This window comes from Heterodontus francisci, chromosome 38 (genome assembly GCF_036365525.1).
Source record: "Heterodontus francisci isolate sHetFra1 chromosome 38, sHetFra1.hap1, whole genome shotgun sequence".
In the NCBI taxonomy this organism is placed as follows: Eukaryota; Metazoa; Chordata; class Chondrichthyes; order Heterodontiformes; family Heterodontidae; genus Heterodontus; species Heterodontus francisci.
This window is the reverse complement of record NC_090408.1, coordinates 22,787,056-22,809,853: the sequence shown is the minus strand read 5'-3', so window position 1 is coordinate 22,809,853 and position 22,798 is coordinate 22,787,056. Positions and strand designations below refer to the sequence as shown.

The 22,798-nt window shown below is 44.7% G+C and overlaps 1 protein-coding gene across 9 annotated transcripts in view; it reads right to left on the bottom strand.

Moving 5' to 3' along the window:
• The window catches only part of LOC137352421 (protein unc-13 homolog C-like), a 612,014-nt gene that overhangs the window by 564,537 nt on the left and 24,679 nt on the right, over positions 1–22,798 (bottom strand). For 3 of the 9 annotated variants that reach the window (XM_068017811.1, XM_068017815.1, XM_068017820.1), the window contains exons 2-3: positions 9,784–9,910; positions 4,600–4,629 (exon numbers count right to left, since the gene is read on the bottom strand). The exons of 5 other annotated variants lie outside the window; for them this stretch is intronic. In XM_068017811.1, coding sequence (XP_067873912.1) covers positions 4,600–4,629; positions 9,784–9,874 — 121 coding nt within the window. In that variant the 5' untranslated portion in view covers positions 9,875–9,910. The remainder of the gene's footprint in view (positions 1–4,599; positions 4,630–9,783; positions 9,911–22,798) is intronic. One more of the 9 variants, XM_068017812.1, reaches the window with a different exon arrangement.

Here is a 22,798-nt window from a genome sequence, read left to right as displayed (position 1 = left end):
GATTGGCTGGCAGCTCCATTAGGCGGGACTTCCTGCCTCAATGAGGTGGAACTTCCATCTAAGACTAATTAAGGGCCTGGGAACCATAGGACACAATTTTATTGTATGTCCAAACTCCATAGTATAATAGCACTTCAATGGTAAAATGTTCTGGGAACATGAGCTCAAATCCCACCACTGCAGCTGGGGAAATCTGAATTCAGTTAATTAAAAAATCAGGAGTAAAAATCTAGTGTCAGTGATGGTGACCATGAAACTACTGGAGTGTTGTAAATACCTGTCTGGTTCACTAATGTCCTTCAGGCCCAGTCTGGCCTACATGTGACTCCAGACCTACAGCAATGTTCTTGACTCTTAACTGCCTTCTGAAATGGCCTAGCAAACTATTCAGTGGTATCAAACGGCTACAGAAAAGGCAAATAAGAATAAAACTGGACGTACCAACCAGCATAGACCTAGGCACCAGAACAAACAAAGGCACCCCCTGCCAGTCGACCCTGCAAAATCCTCCTCACTTACATCTGGGGACTTGTGCTAAAAGTGGGAGAGCTGTCCAACAGACTAGTCAAGCAACAGCCTGACATAGGCATACTCACCTTACAGCCAATGTCCCAGATTCCTCCATCGCCATCACCACCAGAGCTGGCAGCACAGTGGCATACAGTTGGGAGGGAGTGGTCTTGGGAGTCCTCAACATTGACTCCGGATCTGATGAAGTCTCATGGCAACTGGTCAAACTAGGACAAGGAAACCTCCTGCTGATTACCACTTACACCCTCCCTCAGCTGATAAATCAGTTATCCTCCATGTCGAACACCACTTGGAAGAAGCACTGAGGCTGGCAAGGGCGCAGAATGTACTCTGGGTGGAGGACTTCAATGTCCATCACCAAGAGTGGCTCAGTTGTACCACTAGTTGACTGAGCTAGCCGGGCCCTGACGAGGGAAAAAACAACTTGAGCTCGTCCTTGCCAATCTATCTGTTGCAGATGCATCTGTCCATAATCGTATTAGTTGGAGTGACCACCGCACAGTCCTTGTGGAGACCAAGTCCCGTCATCACACTGAGGATATGCTCCATTGTGCTGAGTGCCATTACCACTCTGCTAAATAGGATAAATTCAGAACAGATCTAGCAGCTCAAAACTGGCCATCATGAGGTGCTGTGGGCCATCAGCAGCAGAATTGTATTCAACAACAATCTGTAACCTCAAGGCCCTGCATATCTCCCACTCTACCATTATCATCAAGCCAGTGGACCAACCCTGGTTCAATGAGGCATATATCATGCCAAGAGCAGTACCAGGCATACCAACAAATGAGGTCCCAATGTGGTGAAGCTACAACACAGGACTACTTGCATGCTAAACAGCAGAAGCAGCATGCTACAGACAGAGCTAAATGATCCCACAATCAATGGATCAGATCAAAGCTCTGCAGTCCTGCCACATCCAGTTGTGAATGGTGGTGGGCAATTAAACAATTAATGGGAGGAGGAGGCTCCACGAATATCGACATTCTCAATGATGGCGAAGCCCAGCACATCAGTACAAAAGACAAGGCTGAAGCATTTGCAACCATCTTCAGCCAGAAGTATCGAGTGGATGATCCATCTCGGCCTCCTCCTGAGGTCCTCAGCATCATAGATGCCAGTCTTCAACCAATTCAATTCACTGTACGTGATATCAAGAAATGGCTGAAGGCACTGGGTACAGAAAAGGCTATGGGCCCTGACACCATCCAGGCAGTAGCACTGAAGACTTGTGCTCCAGAACTTACCACGCCGCTAGCCAAGCTTTCCAGTACAGCTACAACACTGGCATCCACCCGACAACGTGGAAAATTGCCCAGGTATGTCTTGTACACAAAATAAAGGACAAATCCAATCCAGCCAATTACCATCCTATCAGGCTACACTCAATCATCAGCAAAACGATGGAAGGTTTCATTGACAGAGCTATCAAGTGGCACATACTCAGCAATAGCATGCTCACTGATGCGCAGTTTGCCGTCTGCCAGGGCACTAGGCTCCAGCCTCAATACACCCTTAGTCCAAACATGGAAAAAGATCTGAATTCTAGAGGTGAGCTGAGAGTGACTGCCCTTGGTATCAAGGCAGCACTTAGCCGAGTGTGGCATCAAGGAACTTTAGCAAAATTGAAGTCAATGGGAAACGGGGAAAACTCTCCACTGGTTGGAGTCATGCCTAGCACAAAGGAAGATGGTTCTGGTTGTTGCAGGTCAATCATCTCAGCCCCAGGACATTGCTGCAAGAGTTTCTGAGGGAAGTGTCTGAGGATCAGTCATCTTCATCAATGAGTACCATTCTTGACTCCTCTAATGAAGCAGTCAATGTCTGCCTGCAGCAAGACCCGGACAACATTCAGGCTTGTACTGATAAATAGCAAATAATATTCACACCACACAAGTGCCAGACAATGACCATCTCTAACAAGAAAATCCGACCATCTCCCCTTGACGTTCAACAGGATTACCATCGCTGAATACCTCACCACCAACATCCCGGCGGTCTCCATTGACCAGAAACTTAACTGGCTAACCACATAAATACTGGGGCAACAAAAGCAGATCAGAGGCTGGCAATTCTCCTGAATTCCCAGAGCCTGTCCAACACTTACAATGTACGATTTATTGCTGAGCCATGTCTTTGAGAAGCTGGTGGTGAGCCGCCTTGAACCCATTGTGCTGTTAGGAGGACGTTCCAGAATTCTGACCCAGCAACAGTGAAGGAGCGGCGATATAGTTCCAAGTCGGGATGGTGTGTGATGCTCACATCCCACAAATAAATATTAAACAGGTACATGGTACTTTAGAAGTGCTGGAAAAACCATTAAAGTTTCTGTGTCATAGTTTACAGAGTCATTAAAACCTTTATATGTTACAGTCTTGTCGCAACACCCCGCCTGTATGTTATCATATATGTAATGATTGTAATAACAAAAAAATGGGAGAGAGAGATCTGGGTATGCTAGCAAAATATTCCAAATGTTATCACCACAGGCCATAAGAGTTTGCTCAATGAAGCAGATCTTGGAAACTAGATGGCACGGAAGTTAAATTAGAAACTTCTCAATCACCATGTTATCACGGATAGGTGTCAAAAGGAAGCTAAGAAGTGAGAGCAAAATGGATTAGAGTCACCCCAGATTGCTCTCTCATACCACCTATCAACTGATTTCCGAACAGTACTGACAGAAAGCAGAAAGAAGACTGTCCACCATGTCAGATGACCTGTGTTTGGCACAGAGTTGGAGACAGAAGATGATAGTGACTTGCAAAACCTTTTCACAGGTTTTTTTTTTGGAAAGTTCTTTATTCGTTTGTCCTCTAGTTAATTTTTGGCTTCCATGTTTCAGACCAGTCTCTGTACCGAGCCCGAGCTTCCAATGTGTCAGAGACATCGGGCAGAAGTTTTGCTGACCTGCAGGGAGTGGGTTGGTCAGAAACTCAGGGGAACCCACAATTTGAAGCTTTAATTCCACAGCGTGTCTCTGACGTCGCAGGTCAACTCCCCAACGGGAAGCCAGCTTGATTGGAGGGCCAGGCCAATCAGGAGGGGAGCTAGTCACTGACTGTCACAGCAGCAGTTAAATCCACACAAGGAACAGGGAGTCAACGAGGGTAGTGGGGGAGGGGTTGTGGTGGGAGTAAGCGATTGCGGGGCTGCTGATCCATGGGTAGGTTGGCGATCTCGTGGTTGGGAAAATTGGGATCTGGGTGGTGACGGGAGATCAGGGTAAAGGCCTGCTACCCAGCCTGAACCTGACGATATATGTGTCAGGTTCGGATTGGGTCGCACTTGCGGATCCGGCATATGGGCTCGGGTGGGGTCAGGCCAGATTGGACACGCTCTGTCAGGTAAGTGACTTTAATGTTAATTTAATCTTTGGACTTTAAAGGTGGTTTTGCTACAGTTATTTTAAGCTTGTGCAGGTAAGGAACAAAGTGAAAAACGGAAGGTAGGTTAACTGATGGTCGGGTCGGGCGCAGGATAAAATGGAAGGACTCGGGCTCAGGGTCGGATGGGATTCTGTCGGGCTCGGCTCGGGTCGGGTCTCATTTGTAGATCCGGGCCTAGTTGAGTTTGAGGGAAGGTTGGTGGCCTCGTGGGGAAGGTTGTTGTAGGGGGGCCCCGATCACAGAGGTCTTCAAGGTCATTGTGGGGCCCCCCCCCCCCCCCCCCGGATTGCAGAGACCCCTCAGGCAGGCACATGGATCTAGGAGGTAGTTGTGAAAGCACTTACCTCCTGAAGCCACCAAGTTCTCACCTTGGGAGATCCAGCCAACAGCAGTTCAATATCAAAAGCTGCATGACAATGAGGCTCACAATCTCATTATCCTATTCAAAGCTGCTAACCAGTCCTTGGAGCATGTCAGGTAAAGCCAGAAATGGGTGGGTTGGAAAACAGATTTCTGAGACTTTCACCCCCCAAACAGACCCAGACCCGTCTGTTCTTTTAGGTTAAAATTCAGCCCATTTTTTACACTAGCCCAGATATCTAGGTGAAAATATATTGAATCCAGAGAACAGAAAATACACTATTAAATTGAATGTAAATGAGAAAAGTAAATATCTTACCTGATGGTCCATGCAGTTTCCCTCTTTTAACTAGACAAATGTAAAAAGAAGTGTTAGTAGAGTTTAAATACACACGGAATATGCAGTTAGATTTATCATTGTACATTCATTCAAAATTTCTATACAATAAAGTGGCACACACCATTAGGTCACTGGAATTTCTTTTATATTCGTCCGTGGGATGTGGGCATCACTGACCAGGTTAGTATTTATTGCCCATCCCTAATTGCCCTTGAGAAGGTGGTGGTGAGCAGCCTTCTTGAACCGCTTCAGTCCTTGGGGTGTGGGTACATCCACAGTGCTGTTAGGAAGGGAGTTCCAGGATTTTGATCCAGTGACAGTGAAGGAACGGCGATATAGCTCCAAGTTAGGGTGGTGGAACTTGCAGGTGGTGGTGTTCTCATGCATTTGAGGCCCTTGTCCTTCTAGGTGGCAGAGGCTGCGGTTTTGGAAGGTACAGTTGAAGAAGCCTTGGTGAGTTGCTGCAGTGTATCTTGCATATGGTACACACTGCTGCCAATGTGCGTCTGTGATCAAGGGAGTGTATGTTGAAGGTGGTGGATGGGGTACCAAACAAGCGGGATGCTTCGTCCTGGATGGTGTCGAGCTCCTTGAGTGTTGTTGGAGCTGCACTCATCCAGGCAAGTGGAGAGTATTCCATCACACTCCTGACTTGTGCCTTGTGGATGGTGGACAGGCATTGGGGTGACAGGAGGTGAGTTACTCACCACAGAATTCCCAGCCTCTGACCTCTTCTTGTAGCCACAGTATTTATGAGGCTGCTGTTCAGTTCAGGTTCTGGTCAATGGTAACCCCCAGGATGTCGATAGTGGGGGATTCAGTGATGGTAATACCATTGAACAGCAAGGGGAGATGATTAGATTCTCTCTTCTTTGAAATGGTCATTACCTGGCACTTGTGTGGCGTGATTGTTGCCACTTATCAGCCCAAGCCTAGATGCTGCATCTGGGCACAGACTGCTTCAGTATCTGAGGAGTTTCTAATGGTGCTGAACATTGTGCAATCATCAGCGAACATCCCCACTCCTGACCTTATGATGGAGGGAAGGTCATTGATGAAGCAGCTGAAAATGGTTGGGCCTAGGACACTACCCTGAGGAACTCCTGCAGTGATGTCCTGGGACTGAGATGATTGACCTCCAACAACCACAACCATCTTCCTTTGTGCTAGGTATGACTCCAACCAGCAGAGAGTTTTCCCCGATTCCAATTGACGCTGGTTTTGCTAGGAATCCTTGATGCCATACTCGGTCAAATGTCAAGGGCAGTCACTCTCACCTTACCTCTGGAGTTCAGCTGTTTTGTCCATGTTTGGACCAATGCTGTGATGATGTCAGGAGCTGTGTGGCTCTAGCGGAACCCAAACTGAGTGTCAGTGAGCAGGTTATTACTGAGATTTGAACTGCAGATTGATGGGATTAAAAAAAACTTATAAAATCAGCTGATGAAGGAAATAGAAAGCTCGGCGTGTGTGTCACTCTCAAACCAGTACTCAGCTTTGGAGACTGCTGGGATTCCGGTCCAGTCCATGACACCAATGGACAAAAGGGAACAGCAAAGAATAGCAATGCAGTCGATTTCGGAGATTCCATACAGAAAGGCATTTCTGTAACTGTCATCGTGAATCCCGCATGGTGTGTTGCCTCCCTGGTATGAAGGTAAAGGGCATCATGGAGAGGGTGCATAATATTCTGCAGGGGGAAGGGAATGAGCCAAAAGTTGTGGTAAACATCGGTACCAACGACATAAAGAGGGGCAGGTATTGAGGTCCTACTGTCAGATTTTCAGGAACTAGGGCAGAAGTTAAAGAGTAGGACCTCGAAGGTTGTAATCTCTAGACTACTCCCAGTGCCATGTGCTAGCGAGAGTAGAAATAGTAAGATAGAGAGAATCAATGCGTGGCTTGAGGCATGGTGCAGGAGGGAGTGATTAAGATATACTTGGTTCACTGGGACGAGTTCTGGGGCAGAAGGCATCTAGTCAGAAGGGCCGGGTTGCACTTCAATAGGACTTGGTCCAATGTCCTCATGGAGACGTTCACTAGTGTGGTTGGGAGGGTTTAAACTAAATTGGCAGGGGGATGGGCACCAGCATATAGAAGTAGAAAAGATATTCTATAGGCTTCCAAGTAGTGAGAGAGAGATAGAGGAGCAAATCTGCAAGGAAATTACAGAGATGTGCAAGAACTATAGAGAGGTGCTATTGGGGACTTTAATTACCCAAATATCGATTGGGTTAAGGTTAAAGGGAAAGGAGTGGAAGGAGTTTCTGAAATGTATTCAGGAGAACTTCCTTGACGTATATTCTCAGTCCAACTAGGAAGGAGGCATTGCTGGATCTAGTGCTGGGGAATGAGGCAGGCCAAGTGGATAAACACTTGGGTAACAGTGGCCATTGTATCATAAGGTTTAGATTAGTAATGGAGAAGAGCAAGGAACAATCTAAAGCAGAACATTTAAAGTGGAAAAGGGCTAACTTCAATGGGATGAGAGGGAATCTAGCCAGGGTAAAATGGAACCAATGATTGGCAGGAAAAACTGTAATAGAACAATGTGTGATCTTTAACGAGGAGATGTTTCAGGTACAGGCTAGGTATGTATGAAGAAGGGCGAAAGGTGAGGGAACCAAAACCAGGGAACCTTATATGACTCAGGAGATAGAGAACAAGATGAAGCAAAAAAAATGGGGTGTATGATGCATGTCAGGTGAGTTCTTTAAGCAAGAACCAGGCCAAATACAGTAGATTAAGAAGGAAATTGAAGAGGAAAATAAGACTGGCAAAGGGAGAATGAGAATAAAATGGCAGTTAACATAAAACGAAATGCAAAAATCTTCTACCGGCATGTAAATAGTGAGCAGGTAGTAAGAGATGGGGTGGGGCCTATTACGGACAAAGAGGGAAACATATGCTTGGAGGCGCAGGGCAAGGGTAGAATACTTGACGAGTACTTTGTATCGGTGTTTACTAAGGAAAAGGATGCTGACAAAATATTAGTAGAAGTGGAGATGGTGAAAGTAATGGATGGGGTGAAAATTGATAGGCAGGATGAACTGGAAAGGCTGGCTATGCTTAAGAGTGGATAAACCGCCTGGTCTGGATGGCTTGCATCCCAGGTTGCTAAAGGAAGTGGAAGTGGAGATAGCAGATGGGATTGTCATAATCTTCCAATCTTCCCTAGATACAGGAGAGGTGCCAGAGGATTGGAGAGAGGCAAAGTGACACCCTTATTCAAGAAAGGGTGTTAAGGAGATTTCTAGTAACTACAGGCCGGTGAATTTAACATCTGTGGTGGGCAAGCTTTTGGAAACAATAATCAGGAGAAAAAAAATCAATAGGCACTTGGAGAGGTTTGAATTAATTAAGGATAGCCAGCACAGATTTGTAAAAGGCAGATCATGCTTGACTAATCTAATTGATTTTTTTGATTTAGTAACAGAGAAGGTTGATGAAGGGAAAACAATGGATGTAGTCTGTATGGATTTTAAGAAAACATTTGACAAAGTACCTCATTAAAGGCTGGTAACCAAAATTGAGGCTCATGGAATTGGAGGGCCAGTGTCAGCTTGGATAAAAATTTGGCTTAAGGACAGAAAACAGCGAGTCATGGTAAATGGTTGTTTTTCAGACTAGAGGATGGCAGGCAGCAGTGTTCCCCAAGGTTCAGTGCTAGGATTACTGCATTTTTGATAACATAAATGACTTGGATATTGGAATACAGGGTAAAAACTTCAAAATTTGCCAATATGAAATTTGGAGGTGCAGCAGTCAGTGAGAATGATGCCAATCAACTGCACAGGACATAGATAGGCTAGCAGAATGTGGCAGATGGAATTTAATAGAGAGAAATGTGAGGTGATGCATTTTGGCAATAGGGAGAGGCAATATAGACTAAATAGCACACTTCTACAGGACAGGGATAGAGGAACCTGGGGGTTCATGTGTACAAATCCTTGAAAGTGGCAGGACATATTGAGAAAGTAATTAGCAAAGAATATGGGATCTTAGGTTTTATAAATAGAGGTATTGAGTACAAAAGTAGAGAAATTATGCCGAGCCTTTATAAAGCTCTGGTTAGAGTATTGTGTCCGGTTCTGGTCACCATACTTTAGGAAGGATGTGGAGGGTCCTTGAGAGGGTCCAGAGCAGATTTACCAGAATGGTTCCAGGGATGAGGGATTTTAGCTACAAAGGTTAGGTTGGAGATGCTGGAGGGTTGTTCTCCTTGGAGAAAAGGAGATTGAGGGGAGATTTGATAGAGGTGTACATGAATATGACAGGTTTGGATAGGGTAGACAAAGAAAAGCTGTTCCCATTAGTTGATGGTACAAAGACTAGGGGACACAGATTTAAGGTTTTAGGTAGGAGATGCAGGGGGGTGTGAGGAAGAACATTTTTTACGCAGTGAGTGATAATGACCTGGAACTCTCTGCCTACGAGAGTGGTGGAAGCGGAGACAATGAATGATTTCAAAAGGAAATTGGATAGGCACTTGAGGGAAATAAACTTACAGGGCTATGGGGATAGAGCCGGGAATGGGACCAACTGGTTGCTCTACAGGACTCGATGGGCCATTACGGTGTTATGACTCTAAAAAAGGCTCTAATGGTTCAATAGCGAGTGCATTTCAAATTAGAATGAATAGAGGGAACTTTATACAGTTCCAAACGTTACTTGTATTTTTTTAATATAGAAACTAGATGTAACTGGCCTCCCTTAACTTGGGATACAAGGTATAAAATTATTTTCCAGCTAGCCTTCAGTATTTATGTTAAAATTGTTTTAAAAACTGAAATGAAAGCATTAGTTATTTTAATGTTAATTCTGAATAATGGATACTCAAGATCGATGAATTTAAACCAGCAATTAAATAATTAAGTTCCAAAAAAATCCTCATCAAGGTGAGAATGAATCATAAAACTAGAGACAGGAAAGGCTAGTTCTAGCTGTATGTTGTACAATACTTGATAGTCAATTTACATCTAGTAGTGAAAACGTACATGTATTTGGCTAAATAAAAAGGCATTTTAGTGATCATTTTACCATACACCTGGATGGCACACAATTGAAAAATCTATTTGGTTCCAGGAATTAACTTGTACCATGGCAAAGGTAAAAGAAGAGGATTTTCTCTTTTAGATAAAATAAACCTACTCACAAACTTACAAAGGAAAAATTTGCAATTGGAAATGACCAGATAACAAGAAAACAGCCTGTTATTTCCATTTTTATTGTCATGATGGACATCCAGAATCATGGCTATGCCGACCAGTTAGTAACATCCTACAATTACCTGTGAATGCAAAGATAGATTTAATAGGACACCTTTTAATTTAAACCCCAAAGTTCCATCCTGATACGAACGAGCAAGCAAGTGAAAAATACAAATAGGGTTCCTATTCCTGATTTCACAGTTAGTGGATGTTTGCTTGAGGACTGACTCGAGCTAGCCTGTGATATTACCTGTGCACAAATATAGCTTGGCAGCACTCAGACATGAACCATGGCCACTTGAGTGAAAAATTCATGGAAATGTGCTCTCGCTAGGAGTCAACATCTTCAGGTGGGCTGCCAGAGAAACTCAACACAATATTTTAAAAATGCTCATTAAAAGCACAGCTCCATAGTTAAAAGTATAATAGTGACTTTTTAAACTTTCAAGTCTTAATGCAAGGGCTTAAAACTGCTGTGACCAAAGACTAGTTCCTGGGATGAGGGGTCTGTCCTATGAGCAAAATTGAGTGGACTAGGCCTATAATTCACTGGATTCAGAGGTGATCTAATTGAAACATATAAAATTCTTAAAGGTCTTGACAGGGTAGATGCTGAGGAACTGTTTCCCCTCGCTTGGAAATCTAGAAAATGGGGTCACTGTTTCAAAATAAGGGATTGGCCATTTAGGACTGAGATGAAAATTTCTTCAAAGGGTTGTGAATCTTTGGAATTCTCTACCCCAGAGAACTTTGGATGATCAGTCATTGAGTATATTCAAGATAGAGGCTGATAATTTTTTTTTGGGTAAGGAATTAATGGATGTGGGGATAATGCAAGAAGGTGAATTGAGGAGGGAAGATCAGCCATGATCTTGTTGAATGGTACAGCAGGTTTGAAGGGCCAAATGGCCTACTCCTGCTCCTATTTCTTATGTTCTTATGAAAACTCTAGCTCATTTAGATTCATATGTGGATATTTCAGTACCTGATATTGCAGGATCTAGTCAGGAATAAGCCACAGGCCTAACAACAGAGGGCAGTAATAATCATGTCAGCTACAAGTAATGTAGTCTGCTTGTTGCTGCAGATGTCAAAATTATGACCCGTTGATCTGTAGCAACCGAAAACATTTGTCTTGGATCACTGGCAGGTTGGTGTTCGAAGGTCTACCTGATGGCCCTCGATGCTATCTTCTGGCATTCTTTCATTCAACTTGCACAACTTCAATCATGAAAGTACATCATGTATTTGAAGTACGTGAAAAATATATTTACCACAAGGTGTGCAAAGGTCACTATTTCTTTTCCAAAAAGTTAATGTACAAATAAAATTTTCAGAAATGTAGAAAAATGTCTAACAAAATGCATTAAAAATAATGTAGATATCACACACATATCCTTTAAACAATTTTTAAGAGAAAATGATCCAAAGGGACTTCCCACAGTCCCCTTTAATTATACACACAAAGAAAAAAAGAACATGGCCAACATAAGTGCAATTAAATTGTGCAACCTAGTCATTTAAATATTCTAGCATTAAATCTGCAGTCTCAATTAAAAGTCAGACAGGAAATGGGCACAAGCTCTTCAGCTCACTAAAAAAGACGAGTGCAGAATTGTAGGCCTGACAGAAATTAGTGCAACTGTGTACCTGCTGTCCCAGCCCATAGTGTTAACTGTATGTTAATTGCGTTTAATTGTATGAAGGTGGTGGACATTAATTGCGGATTCACTTGAGCCCCTATAAATAGACACAGACTGAAACTGATTGGTGGGTCAGGAGGTCATTGCTTGTAATTTGTAACTCTGTAAAGAAATGCTTATAAAAGTATGTAAAGGTTGGCTCCGCTTCTATCCCTCACCAACTGACTTTCTGGAATATTACACATGGGACCATGGAATCTTTCGCATTTTTAGAAAGGAAGCAAATTCATATTGGTACAATGATAAGATAAGCTGTTGCTACGGTGAGAAGAAAATTTTAAATTCAGCACTGGCAATCTTAAATTTTATATCAGATCATGATCATTTTTTAAAAATCAGTGTTGCGACCAGGTGAGAAAGGGGTCTAGGGGTTCCCTCTCAGACTGGTTTAACCGTAACAGGGTTTAATTTTAAAGACAGTTTTTAGCTGCCCCTCAGTGAATCCTTGTTCACTGCTCTCCAATTGTAAGGCAAAGAAATCAACCAGACAGATTTTCTTAGATTTAAACAAGAGAGGTGGAAGTTTATTAAACTTAAACTCTAATTTGGTTAACAACTATGAATATGCGACACGACCATGCTAGCATGGAAGGAGTAACAGGAATGCAGAGTACTGGGCTAATGGGAAGATTCTTGGTAGTGTAGATGAGCAGAGAGATCTTGGTGTCCAGGTACATAAATCCCTGAAGGTTGCTACCCAGGTTAATAGGGCTGTTAAGAAGGCATATGGTGTGTTACCTTTTATTAGTAGGGGGATCGAGCTTTGGAGCCACGAGGTCATGCTGCAGCTGTACAAAACTCTGGTGAGGCCGCACCTGGAGTATTGCGTGCAGTTCTGGTCACCGCATTATAGGAAGGATGTGGAAGCTTTGGAAAGGGTGCAGAGGAGATTTACTAGGATGTTGCCTGGTATGGAGGGAAGGTCTTACGAGGAAAGGCTGAGGGACTTGAGGTTGTTTTCGTTGGAGAGAAGGAGGAGGAGAGGTGACTTAATAGATACATATAAGATAATCAGAGGGTTAGATAGGGTGGATAGCGAGAGTCTTTTTCCTCGGATGGTGATGGCAAACACGAGGGGACATATCTTTAAGTTGAAGGGTGATAGATATAGGACACATGTTAGAGGTAGTTTCTTTACTCAGAGAGTAGTAGGGGCGTGGAACGCCCTGCCTGCAACAGTAGTAGACTCGCCAACATTAAGGGCATTTAAGTGGTCATTGGATAGACATATGGATGAAAATGAAATAGTGTAGGTCAGATGGTTTCACAGGTCGGCGCAACATCGCGGGCCGAAGGGCCTGTACTGCGCTGTAATGTTCTAATGTTCTAATGTAAATATGCGATAAACACACATGCAGATGGAGACAGAAAAGTAGAAAGAATAAAGGGGAAAAGTTCGAGGCAATAGCTGGGATTTATTTACGGTCCTTTGAGTTCGATGTAGAGTCTTTGATTGCCAGTAAGTCTTGCCATTTCATTGGGGCCCAGTGAACGCTTTAAAACTTGTTTCGATGTAGGATGTCTCTTCTCTCTTGAGGTTTAAATGACTTCAGTGGAACCGGAGATTCGTGAAAACGTGAGAGAGAGGGAGAGAGAGAGAGATGGCCAGGAGAGAGGCTCTCTTCTTCTAAATTCAGTTGCAATCTCAGCAACTGTGCTGCCAGCAGTTCAAACAAAAGCTTGGGCAGCAGGTTAGTCATGTGACTAGCTGTTTCAACAAACTCCTGCATTTGTGGATTCTCCAACTGAGCAGACTCCCTGGAATGCTGCCGTTCTTCCACATTCAATGTCTAGTGATCAAAATCCATTTGGGTTAATTGGATCAGGTAGAAGTTCTATTGTCTCTCCAGGCAACTGTCTCTTAGTATGCAAATCTTTCCAGTCACTGCTGATCTCTTTAAACAATTTATCTCTTCAGTCCAGCAACAGTTTAAAATTAATGTTCATATGATGAAATTAATATGCCTCATTCTTGGCAGGTGAGGTCTTCATGAAAAGTCAGTTTTTATAAACTTTCAACATCAAAATACCTCCAGATCAGACACAACACAGGACAAACAGAGTGATGATCTCTCAGCTATACATTCAATAAGCATCTCTGAACCACACCTTCTGATAAGCAATTCCTACAACACGAGTGGAATCCTATTATTACTGTTTATAGCGATCAGTTCACTTCCCACAATCAAAACCTATTTTTCAAAACCACTATCCACCTGACAAAATACTGGTACTTTACTGTAGTTATTTGTCATGAAGACCCCCACCTGCCAAAAATGGGGCATATTAATTTCATCACATGAACATTAATTTTAAACTGTTGCTGGAATGAAGAGATGAATTGTTAAAGAGATCAGCAATGGCTGGAAAAGCACTTGCATACTAAGAGACAGTCACCTAGGAAAAGACAATGGGAACTGCTCACTGATTCAATTAACAGAGATTGGTCTGGGCAATGATGATCCACATCTTGTTGGTGTAAGAGACAACACTACACCAACGCCCCCCACCCCCTCCCCCCAAGCCCGAGAGCTTTGGAATCCACAAATGCAGTAATTTGTTAAAAAAAGCAAGTCACATGACTAACCTGCTGGCCTAGATCTGGTTTTGAACTGCTCACAGGACAGCTTGGGTCAGACTGCAGATTACAACTGAACTTGGAAGAAGAGTGTCTCTCTCCTGTCTGGCTCTCTCCCTCTCCCTAATCTGTGGATCTGCTGAAGTCATTTAAACCTCAAGAGAGAAAAGACTCCTACATCGAGAAAAGTTTTAAAGCATCCACTGGGCCCCCAACGAAATGGCAAGATTTACCAGTAACTAAACACTCTACATCAAACTCAAAGGACCATAAATAGAACCCAGCTATTGCCTCAAACTTTTCCCCTTTATTCTTTCTACTTTTTCTATCTCTATCTGCGTGTGTGTTTATTGCGTATGCATGCTAGTGTGGTCACGTCACATATTCATAGTCGTTAACCGAACTAGAGTTTTAGATTAATAAACTTCCACCTTTCTTGTTTAAATCTAAGAAACCCTGTCTGATTGATTTCTTTGCCTTACAATTGGAGAGCAGCGAACAAGGATTCACTGAGGGGAAGCTAAAAACAGTGTTTTTAAAATTAAACCCTGTTACGGTTAAACCAAGCAGAGGCGGAGAAGAAACCCCGAGACCCCTTTCTCACCTGGTCGTAACAGAAATTTGGGGGCTAGCGTCCAAGATTTGACCCACTGACAAACGAGGAAATTGCAAGTGGGAAGCCAAATTGATCCCAGTCAAAAAAGAGAGATTTCAATACAGGTTTTCTTGTGGTTGTGTGTGCTAGATTACTAACATGTATACGACTGAAGCCAGTAGCTACCCAAGCCAGGGTGAAGTGACTTGGGATAAGTTAAAAGCACTGTCTATGGAAGAGTTGAGAAAAATGGCTGAGTAGTGTGGGATCACTGGCTGTGCCAAGGCTAGAAAGTCTGAACCCCTAAGACTAGTGACCAACCATTTTTAGCTTGAATCTGAAGAAGCAGAAACTGGGTTAGAAGTAGACCCCGACAGGGTATTGCTAGCAAAGATACAATTGGAACAGAGGAAACTTGAATTTGAGGAAAGAGAAAGAGAGAGAAAGAAAGAACCTTCCAGAAGGAATGTGAAGAGAGAGAGTTGAGGTGACTTGAGTTAACTAGGGGGCGACAGAGTAACCCCAGTAAAAGCATGGCCAGTATGGAGCAGTATAATTCAGGGCTGGATACAGAATTGTTAAAACTTTCCCAATTGGTCCCAAAATTCAATGAGGGAGACGTGGAAGCATTTTTTATATGTTTTGAAGAACTAGCAAGGCAGTTAAAGTGGCCAGATGAGGCTTGGACTCTGCTGATACAAAGTAAGCTAACCAGACAAGCCCATGAAGTTTATTCCATGTTGCCAGATGAGAGTTCATCCAATTATGAACTGACAAAAAAATGCTATCCTCGGGGCATATGAATTAGTACCAGAAGCCTATCGCCAAAAATTTAGAACGCTCAAGAAGCAAGCTGATCAAACTTACCTGGAGTTTGAGAGAAATAAACAGCTGGCTTTTGACCAGTTAAAGTGCAGCTCAGCTATGAAAATCTCAGAGAGGTAAATTTGCTAGAGGAATTTACAAACTCTCTACCACTCTCCATAAAGACACATGTAGAGGAACAGAAGGTTCATAGATAATAAAAACAAGAAATGCTGGAACCACTCAGCAGGTCTGGCAGCATCTGTGAAAAGAGAAGCAGAGTTAACGTTTCGGGTCAGTGACCCTTCTTCGGAACTGACAAATATTAGAAAAGTCACAGGTGAGGTGGGGGTGGGGCAAGAGATAACAAAGGAGGTCTAGATTGGACCAGGCCACATAGCTGACCAAAAGGTCAGGCAGCAAAAGCAAACAATATGTTAATGGTGTGTTGAAAGACAAAGCATTAGTACAGATTAGGTGTTAATACACTGAATATTGAACAGCAGCAAGTGCAAACCTGAAAAAAAAGTGGGTAAGCAAACTGAACAAACTAAGATGAAATGAAATAAATGCAAAAAAAAGATTGTAAAAAATGTAAAAAAGAATGTTAAAAAAAAAAGAAAAAATAACTAAAAATGAAAGTGAAATGGGGGGCTGTCATGCTCTGAAATTATTGAACTCAATGTTCAGTCCGGCAGGCTGTAGTGTGCCTAATCGGTAGATGAGATGCTGTTCCTCGAGCTTGCGTTGATGTTCACTGGAACACTGCAGCAATCCCAGGACAGAGATGTGAGCATGAGAGCAGGGGGGAGTGTTGAAATGGCAAGCAACCGGAAGCTCAGGGTCCTGCTTGCGGACTGAGTGGAGACGTTCTGCAAAGCGGTCACCCAGTCTGCACTTGGTCTCCCCAATGTAGAGGAGACCACACTGTGAGCAGCGAATACAGTATACTACATTGAAACAAGTACAAGTAAATCGCTGCTTCACCTGAAAGGAGTGTTTGGGGCCTGGGATAGTGAGGAGAGAGGAGGTAAATGGGCAGGTATTACACCTCCTGCGATTGCAGGGGAAGGTGCTATGGGACGGGGACGAGGTGGTGGGGGTAATGGAGGAGTGGACCAGGGTGTTGCGGAGGGAACGATCCCTTCGGAATGCTGACAGGGGAAGGGAGGGGAAGATGCGACTGGTAGTGGCATCACGCTGGAGGTGGCGGAAATGGCGGAGGATGATCCTTTGGATATGGAGGCTGATGGGGTGAAAAGTGAGGACAAGGGGAACCCTGTCACGGTTCTGGGAGGGAGGCAAAGGGGTGAGGGTAGAGGTGCGGGGAATGGGCCGGACACAGTTGAGGGCCCTGTCAACCACAGTGGGGGGAAATCCTCGGTTGAGGAAAAAGGAGGTCATATCAGAAGCACCGTCATGGAAGGTAGCATCATCAGAGCAGATGCGTCGGAGACGGAGAAACTGGGAGAATGGAATGGCATCCTTACAGGGGGTTGGGTGTGAAAAAGTGTAGTCGAGGCAGCTGTGGGAGTCGGTGGGCTTATAATGGATATTAGTAGACAACCTATCCCCAGAGATGGAGACAGAGAAGTCGAGGAAGGGAAGGGAAGTGTCAGAGATGGACCATGTAAAGGTGAGAGAAGGGTGGAAATTGGAAGTTGATAAAGTTTTCCAATTCGGGGCGGGAGCAGGAAACGGCACAGATACAGTCATCAATGTACCGGAAAAAGCGTTGGGGAAGGGGGCCTGAGTAGGACTGGAACAAGGAATGCTCGACATATCCCACAAAAAGACAGGCATAACTAGGACCCATGCGGGTACCCATAGCGACACCTTTTACTTGAAGGAAGTGCGTGGAGTTGAAGGAGAAGTTGTTCAATGTGAGAACAAGTTCAGCCAGGCAGAGGAGGGTGGTGGTGGATGGGGACTGGTTGGGCATCTGTTCCAGGAAGAAGCAGAGAGCCCTCAAACCATCCTGGTGGGGGATGGAGGTGTAGAGCGATTGGACGTCCATAGTGAAGAGGAGGCGGTTGGGACCAGGAAACTGGAAATTGTCAAAATGACGTAGGGCGTCAGAAGAGTCACGGATGTAGGTGGGAAGAGACTGGACCAGCGGAGAAAAGATAGAGTCAAGATAGGAAGAAATAAGTTCAGTGGGGCAGGAGCAGGCTGACACAATGGGTCTGCCGGGACAGTCCCGTTTGTGGATTTTGGGAAGGAAGTAGAAGCGGGCTGTCCGGGGTTGTGGGACTATGAGGTTGGAAGCTGTAGAGGGAAGATCTCCAGAGGAGATGAGGTCAGCGACAGTCCTTTGGACGGTGGCTTGATGTTCGGTGGTGGGGTCATGGTCCAGAGGGAGGTAGGAAGAAGTGTCCGTGAGTTGGCGTTGAGCTTCTGTAAGGTCGAGGTCGGTACGCCATACGACAACATAGGTTCATAGAGCCTGGCAAGCCACAGTTTAGTTTAGTTTAGAGATACAGCACTGAAACAGGCCATTCGGCCCACCGAGTCTGTGCCGACCATAAACCACCCATTTATACTAATCCTACACTAATCCCATATTCCTACCACATCCCCACCTGTCCCTATATTTCCCTACCACCTACCTATACTATGGGCAATTTATAATGGCCAATTAACCTACCAACCTGCAAGTCTTTTGGCTGTGGGAGGAAACCGAAGCACCCGGAGGAAACCCACGCAGACACAGGGAGAACTTGCAAACTCCACACAGGCAGTATCCAGAATTGAACCCGGGTCGCTCGAGCTGTGAGGCTGCGGTGCTAACCACTGCGCCACTGTGCAGCCAGTTCTGGCTGATGAGTTTGCTCTCATTTATAAGTCAGGAGAAAACCTTTCCTAGTCACCCTCACAAATCCAAAAAGGACAAAAGGGTGGGAAGGTGATAGAAGCCCAAGCAGTCCTCGGTGGGAAAGAAAAGCAGGAGACACAGGGGCCTCCTCCAGCCAAAAACAAAGGTGTTGTAAGTAGGAGTGAGACCTCAAGACCTCTGTGCTTCCTTTGTAATAAAGCAGGGCATCTAAGAGCTGACTGCTGGAAACTAAAGAGAAACCCTGTTGGGTTAATCAAGACACACGTGCTCAGTGAAGGAGAAGGAACCCTGATAGAAAGCACAGCAGAACAAGCTGTGGCTTTAACTGTAGAAAGAGTCAGACCCAGGAAACCTACTGCTGCAAGTGCAGGAAAATTTAATAGGATTCCTGAAAGTTATCAGGGTTTTGTGTCTGAAGAGAGAGTAACCCTATATCCCCCGAGTAGGGCAAGCAAGCCCATAGTAATTCTCAGGGACACAGGGGCTGCTAGATCCCTTTTACTGGAAAAGGCCTGACCTTTCCCCCAGAGAGTGCAGTAAACACCAGAATGGTGGTGAATGATATTGGAGGGCAGTGTACGCCTGTACTTTTACATTGGGTGCACTTGGAGTGCGACCTAGTTTCGGGACTGGTGACCATAGGGATTGTCCCTTATTTGCCTGTGGACGGGGTTGACCTGCTTGTAGGTAATGATCTGGTGGGGACGAAGGTGGTAGCTTCCCCAGTAGTGAAAGAAGGCCGCCGGAGGTCAGAGAAATGGGGCAGTGGCAGGAGACTGTTCCCTGCAGTTTCCCTGAATGTGTAGTGAATGAGGCAGTGATCAAACCAGCTCCCCCAGAGGAGACTGAATTGGCACTGCAGGCAGATGACCATGAGGTCTGTCTGTCCGAGACTTTCTTTGGAAAGTTATAAGACCCAGGGAATGAATTAAATGAATCTTCCCCAGCCGAGGCTCAGCATGCCGACCCAGTACTGAGAGAATTAGCACAGGCTGCCCAGTCTGAAATTGAAGCAGAGGGAGTCCCTGACTGCTACTGTTTAAGGAATGAAGTACTGATGAGGAAGTGGAGTTCTCCTCACAGACCTGACAGCAAGGTGTCGACAGTGGTTCACCAGTTAGTGGTGGCGCAGAGGTACCAGAGAGAAATATTAAGAATGGCCCACGAGACTACAGTGGCTGCACATATTGGCATATGAAAAGCCAAAGCCCGCATAAGACAGCAGTTTGACTGGCCAAAACTCCACAAAGATGTGGGAGTTGTCACATGTGCCAGGTTGAGGGGAATTCCCAACCTACAGTGAAATCTGCACCCCTAAGTCCTGTATCGATGCTGGAGAGTCCTCCAGCAGAGGGTTGCCAAACTGTAAGGGACTCCTGCCGAGAACAAAAGGGGACAGACAGGCACAAGGCTGGCAAAAGGTTAGAAAGGAAAGGGGAAAAAGGGACTAAGAGGGCAGGTTAATGGAAGTCCAGGAGGTCTCCCAGATGAAAACCACTACTGTCCGGTCAGCCAACCCCATTATATTTGAAAAGTTAGACCCCCACATCCTCCTATGTAAATGCAGACACTAGGAGCACCCACCAGAGTTGCTCACAGAATTTACAGGAACCTGCAGAGACAAAGCAAGTTCTCAAGAGGGCAGAAAAACCACAAGGGTGATGCCTCACCTCGTCGAAGTGGCGCAGGGACGTGCAGTAGAATCTGGACAAATAACTGCAAGCAGGAGTGTCCCAGAGCACAAAGGGAAGATTAGCAAAGAATCCTCCCCCAGTCAGAAGAAAAGGGAACCAACCATCCCCGAAAGTGAAAAGCCCTTGCATGACTCTTCAAAGCACTGAAAGAGTTCAGAGTATATCCACCCACTGCCAACACCCATGAGCAGAACTCCAACCTAGGGCTAATTAAATCTAACCCTCGCCTTGCAGACCTCAACAGGAACAAAGACACCCCAGGCAGTCATGGAATTGTGCAAACTGAAAAACTTCCCCAAAAACCACATGTTTATTGGGAGGCCAAAAAGGGCAGTTTAAAGCAGCACTGCTACCAAGAAAAGATAGGCTGTAATCATTGTTAGGATTTCTGAATGAATGAGAAAGATGCATGTGTGTTTTTCTGTACCTACTTCCTTTCTCTAGTCCCTTTTAATGAAAAGCTCTTTAAAAAAAAAAATCGCATTTTTCTGCTGGCTGTGCAGGTGTCATGAAGACCCCCACCTGCCAAAAATGAGGCATATTAGTTTCGTCACATGAACATTAATTTTAAACTGTTGTTGGAATGAAGAGATGACTTGTTGAAAGAGATCAGCAGTGGCTGGAAAAGCATTTGCATACTAAGAGACAGTCACCTAGGAAAAGACAATGGGAACTACTCACTGATTCAATTAACAGAGATTGGTCTGGGCAATGGTGATCCACATCTTGTCGGTGTAAGAGACAACACTACACCAACTTCACCACCCCACCCCCCCACCCCACCCTGAGAGTTTTGGAACCAAAAACGCAGGAGTTTGTTAAAAAAAGCAAGTCACATGACTAACCTGCTGGCCTAGAGTTGGTTTTGAACTGCTCACAGGACAGCTTGGGTCAGATTGCAGATTGCAACTGAACTTGGAAGAAAAGTGCCTCTTTCCTGTCTGACTCTCTCTCTCTCCCTCTCACTAATCTCCAGATTCACTGAAGTCATTTAAACCTCAAGTGAGAAAAGACTCCTACATCGAGAAAAGTTTTAAAGTGTGTACTGGGCCCCAACGAAACTGCAAGACTTACCGGCAACTGAAAACTCTACATCAAACTCAAAGGACCATAAATAGAACCCAGCTATTGCCTCAAACTTTTCCCCTTTATTCTTTCTACTTTTTCTATCTCTATCTGCGTGTGTGTTTATCGCATATGCAATGCTAGCGTGGTCACGTCACGTATTCATTGTCGTTAACCGAGCTAGAGTTTAAGATTAATAAACTTCCACCTTTCTTGTTTAAATCTAAGAAAACCTGTCTGATTGATTTATTTGCCTTACAATTGGAGAGCAGTGAACAAAGATTCACTGAGGGGAAGCTAAAACACGGTGTTTTTAAAATTAAACCCTGTTACGGTTAAACCAGGCAAAGACTGCAAGGGAACCCCTCGACCAATGACTCCCACATTATGGGTCCAAGCAGTTGGCAGCAACTCCAAAATAAACTTTTTGAATTTCCCAAGTTGGAAGCCAGTATTCCTCGGACTCCACTGAGTGCAACGTAAAAGCATCTTATGCTGTTTTTATTTTTTCATGGAATGTGGGCATCACTGGCAAAGCCAAAATTTGTCGCCCATCCCTAATTGCACTTGAGAAGGTGGTGGTGGGCTGCCTTCTTCAACTGCTGCAGTCCACCTGGTTCGGGTGTACCCACAAGGGCAGGTTAGAGGCTGGGAATTCTGCAGCGAGTAACCCACCTCTGACTCCCCAAAGCCTGTTCATCATCTACAAGGCACAATTCAGGAGTGTGATGGAATACTCTCCACTTGCCTGGACGGGTGCAGCTCCAACAACACTCAGGAAACTGAACACCACCCAGGACAGAGCAGCTCACTTGACGGGCACCACCTTAAACATTCACTCCTTCCATCACACTCCTGACTTGTGCCTTGTAGATGATGAACAGGCTTTGGGGAGTCAGGAGGTGAGTTACCCACTGCAGAATTCCCAGCCTCTGACCTGCTCTTGTAGCCATGGTATTTATGTGGTTGCTCCTGTTCAGTTTCTGGTCAATGGTAACCCCCAGGATGTTAATAGTGAGGGATTTAGCCATCGTAATGCCATTGAATGTCAAGGGGAGATGGTTATATTCTGTCTTGTTGGAGATGGTCATTGCCTGGCACTTGTGTGGCGCAAATGTTACTTGTTAGCCCAAGCCTGAATGTTGTCCAGGTCTTGCTGCATATGGACATGGAGTGCTTCAGCATCTGAGGAGTTGCGAATAGTACTGAACATTATACAATCATCAGTGAACATCCCCAGTTCTGACCTTATGATGGACGGAAGGTTATTGATGAAGCAGCTGAAAATGATTGGGCCAAGGACACTACCTTGAGGATCTCCTGCTGCAATGTCCTGGGGCTGAGATGATTGGCCTGCAACAACGACAACCATCTTCCTTTGTGCTAGGTATTACTCCAACCTGCGGAGAGTTTTCCCCTTGATTCCCATTGACTTTAGTTTGGCTAGGACTCCTTGATGCCACACTTGGTCAAATGCTGCCTTGATAGCCAGAGCAATCACTCTCACCTCACCTCTTGAGTTCAGCTATTTTGTCCATTTTTGGATCCAGATTGTAATGAGGTAAGGAGTTATTGCAATGGTTTATAGTAGTCGGTGCAATTCAAAACATGTAATCATCATTTCAGTTGTAGTGCCATTTTTTGAAACATTGTTCGATCATTAATCCACACAATTAACGCACGAATAAGTAAT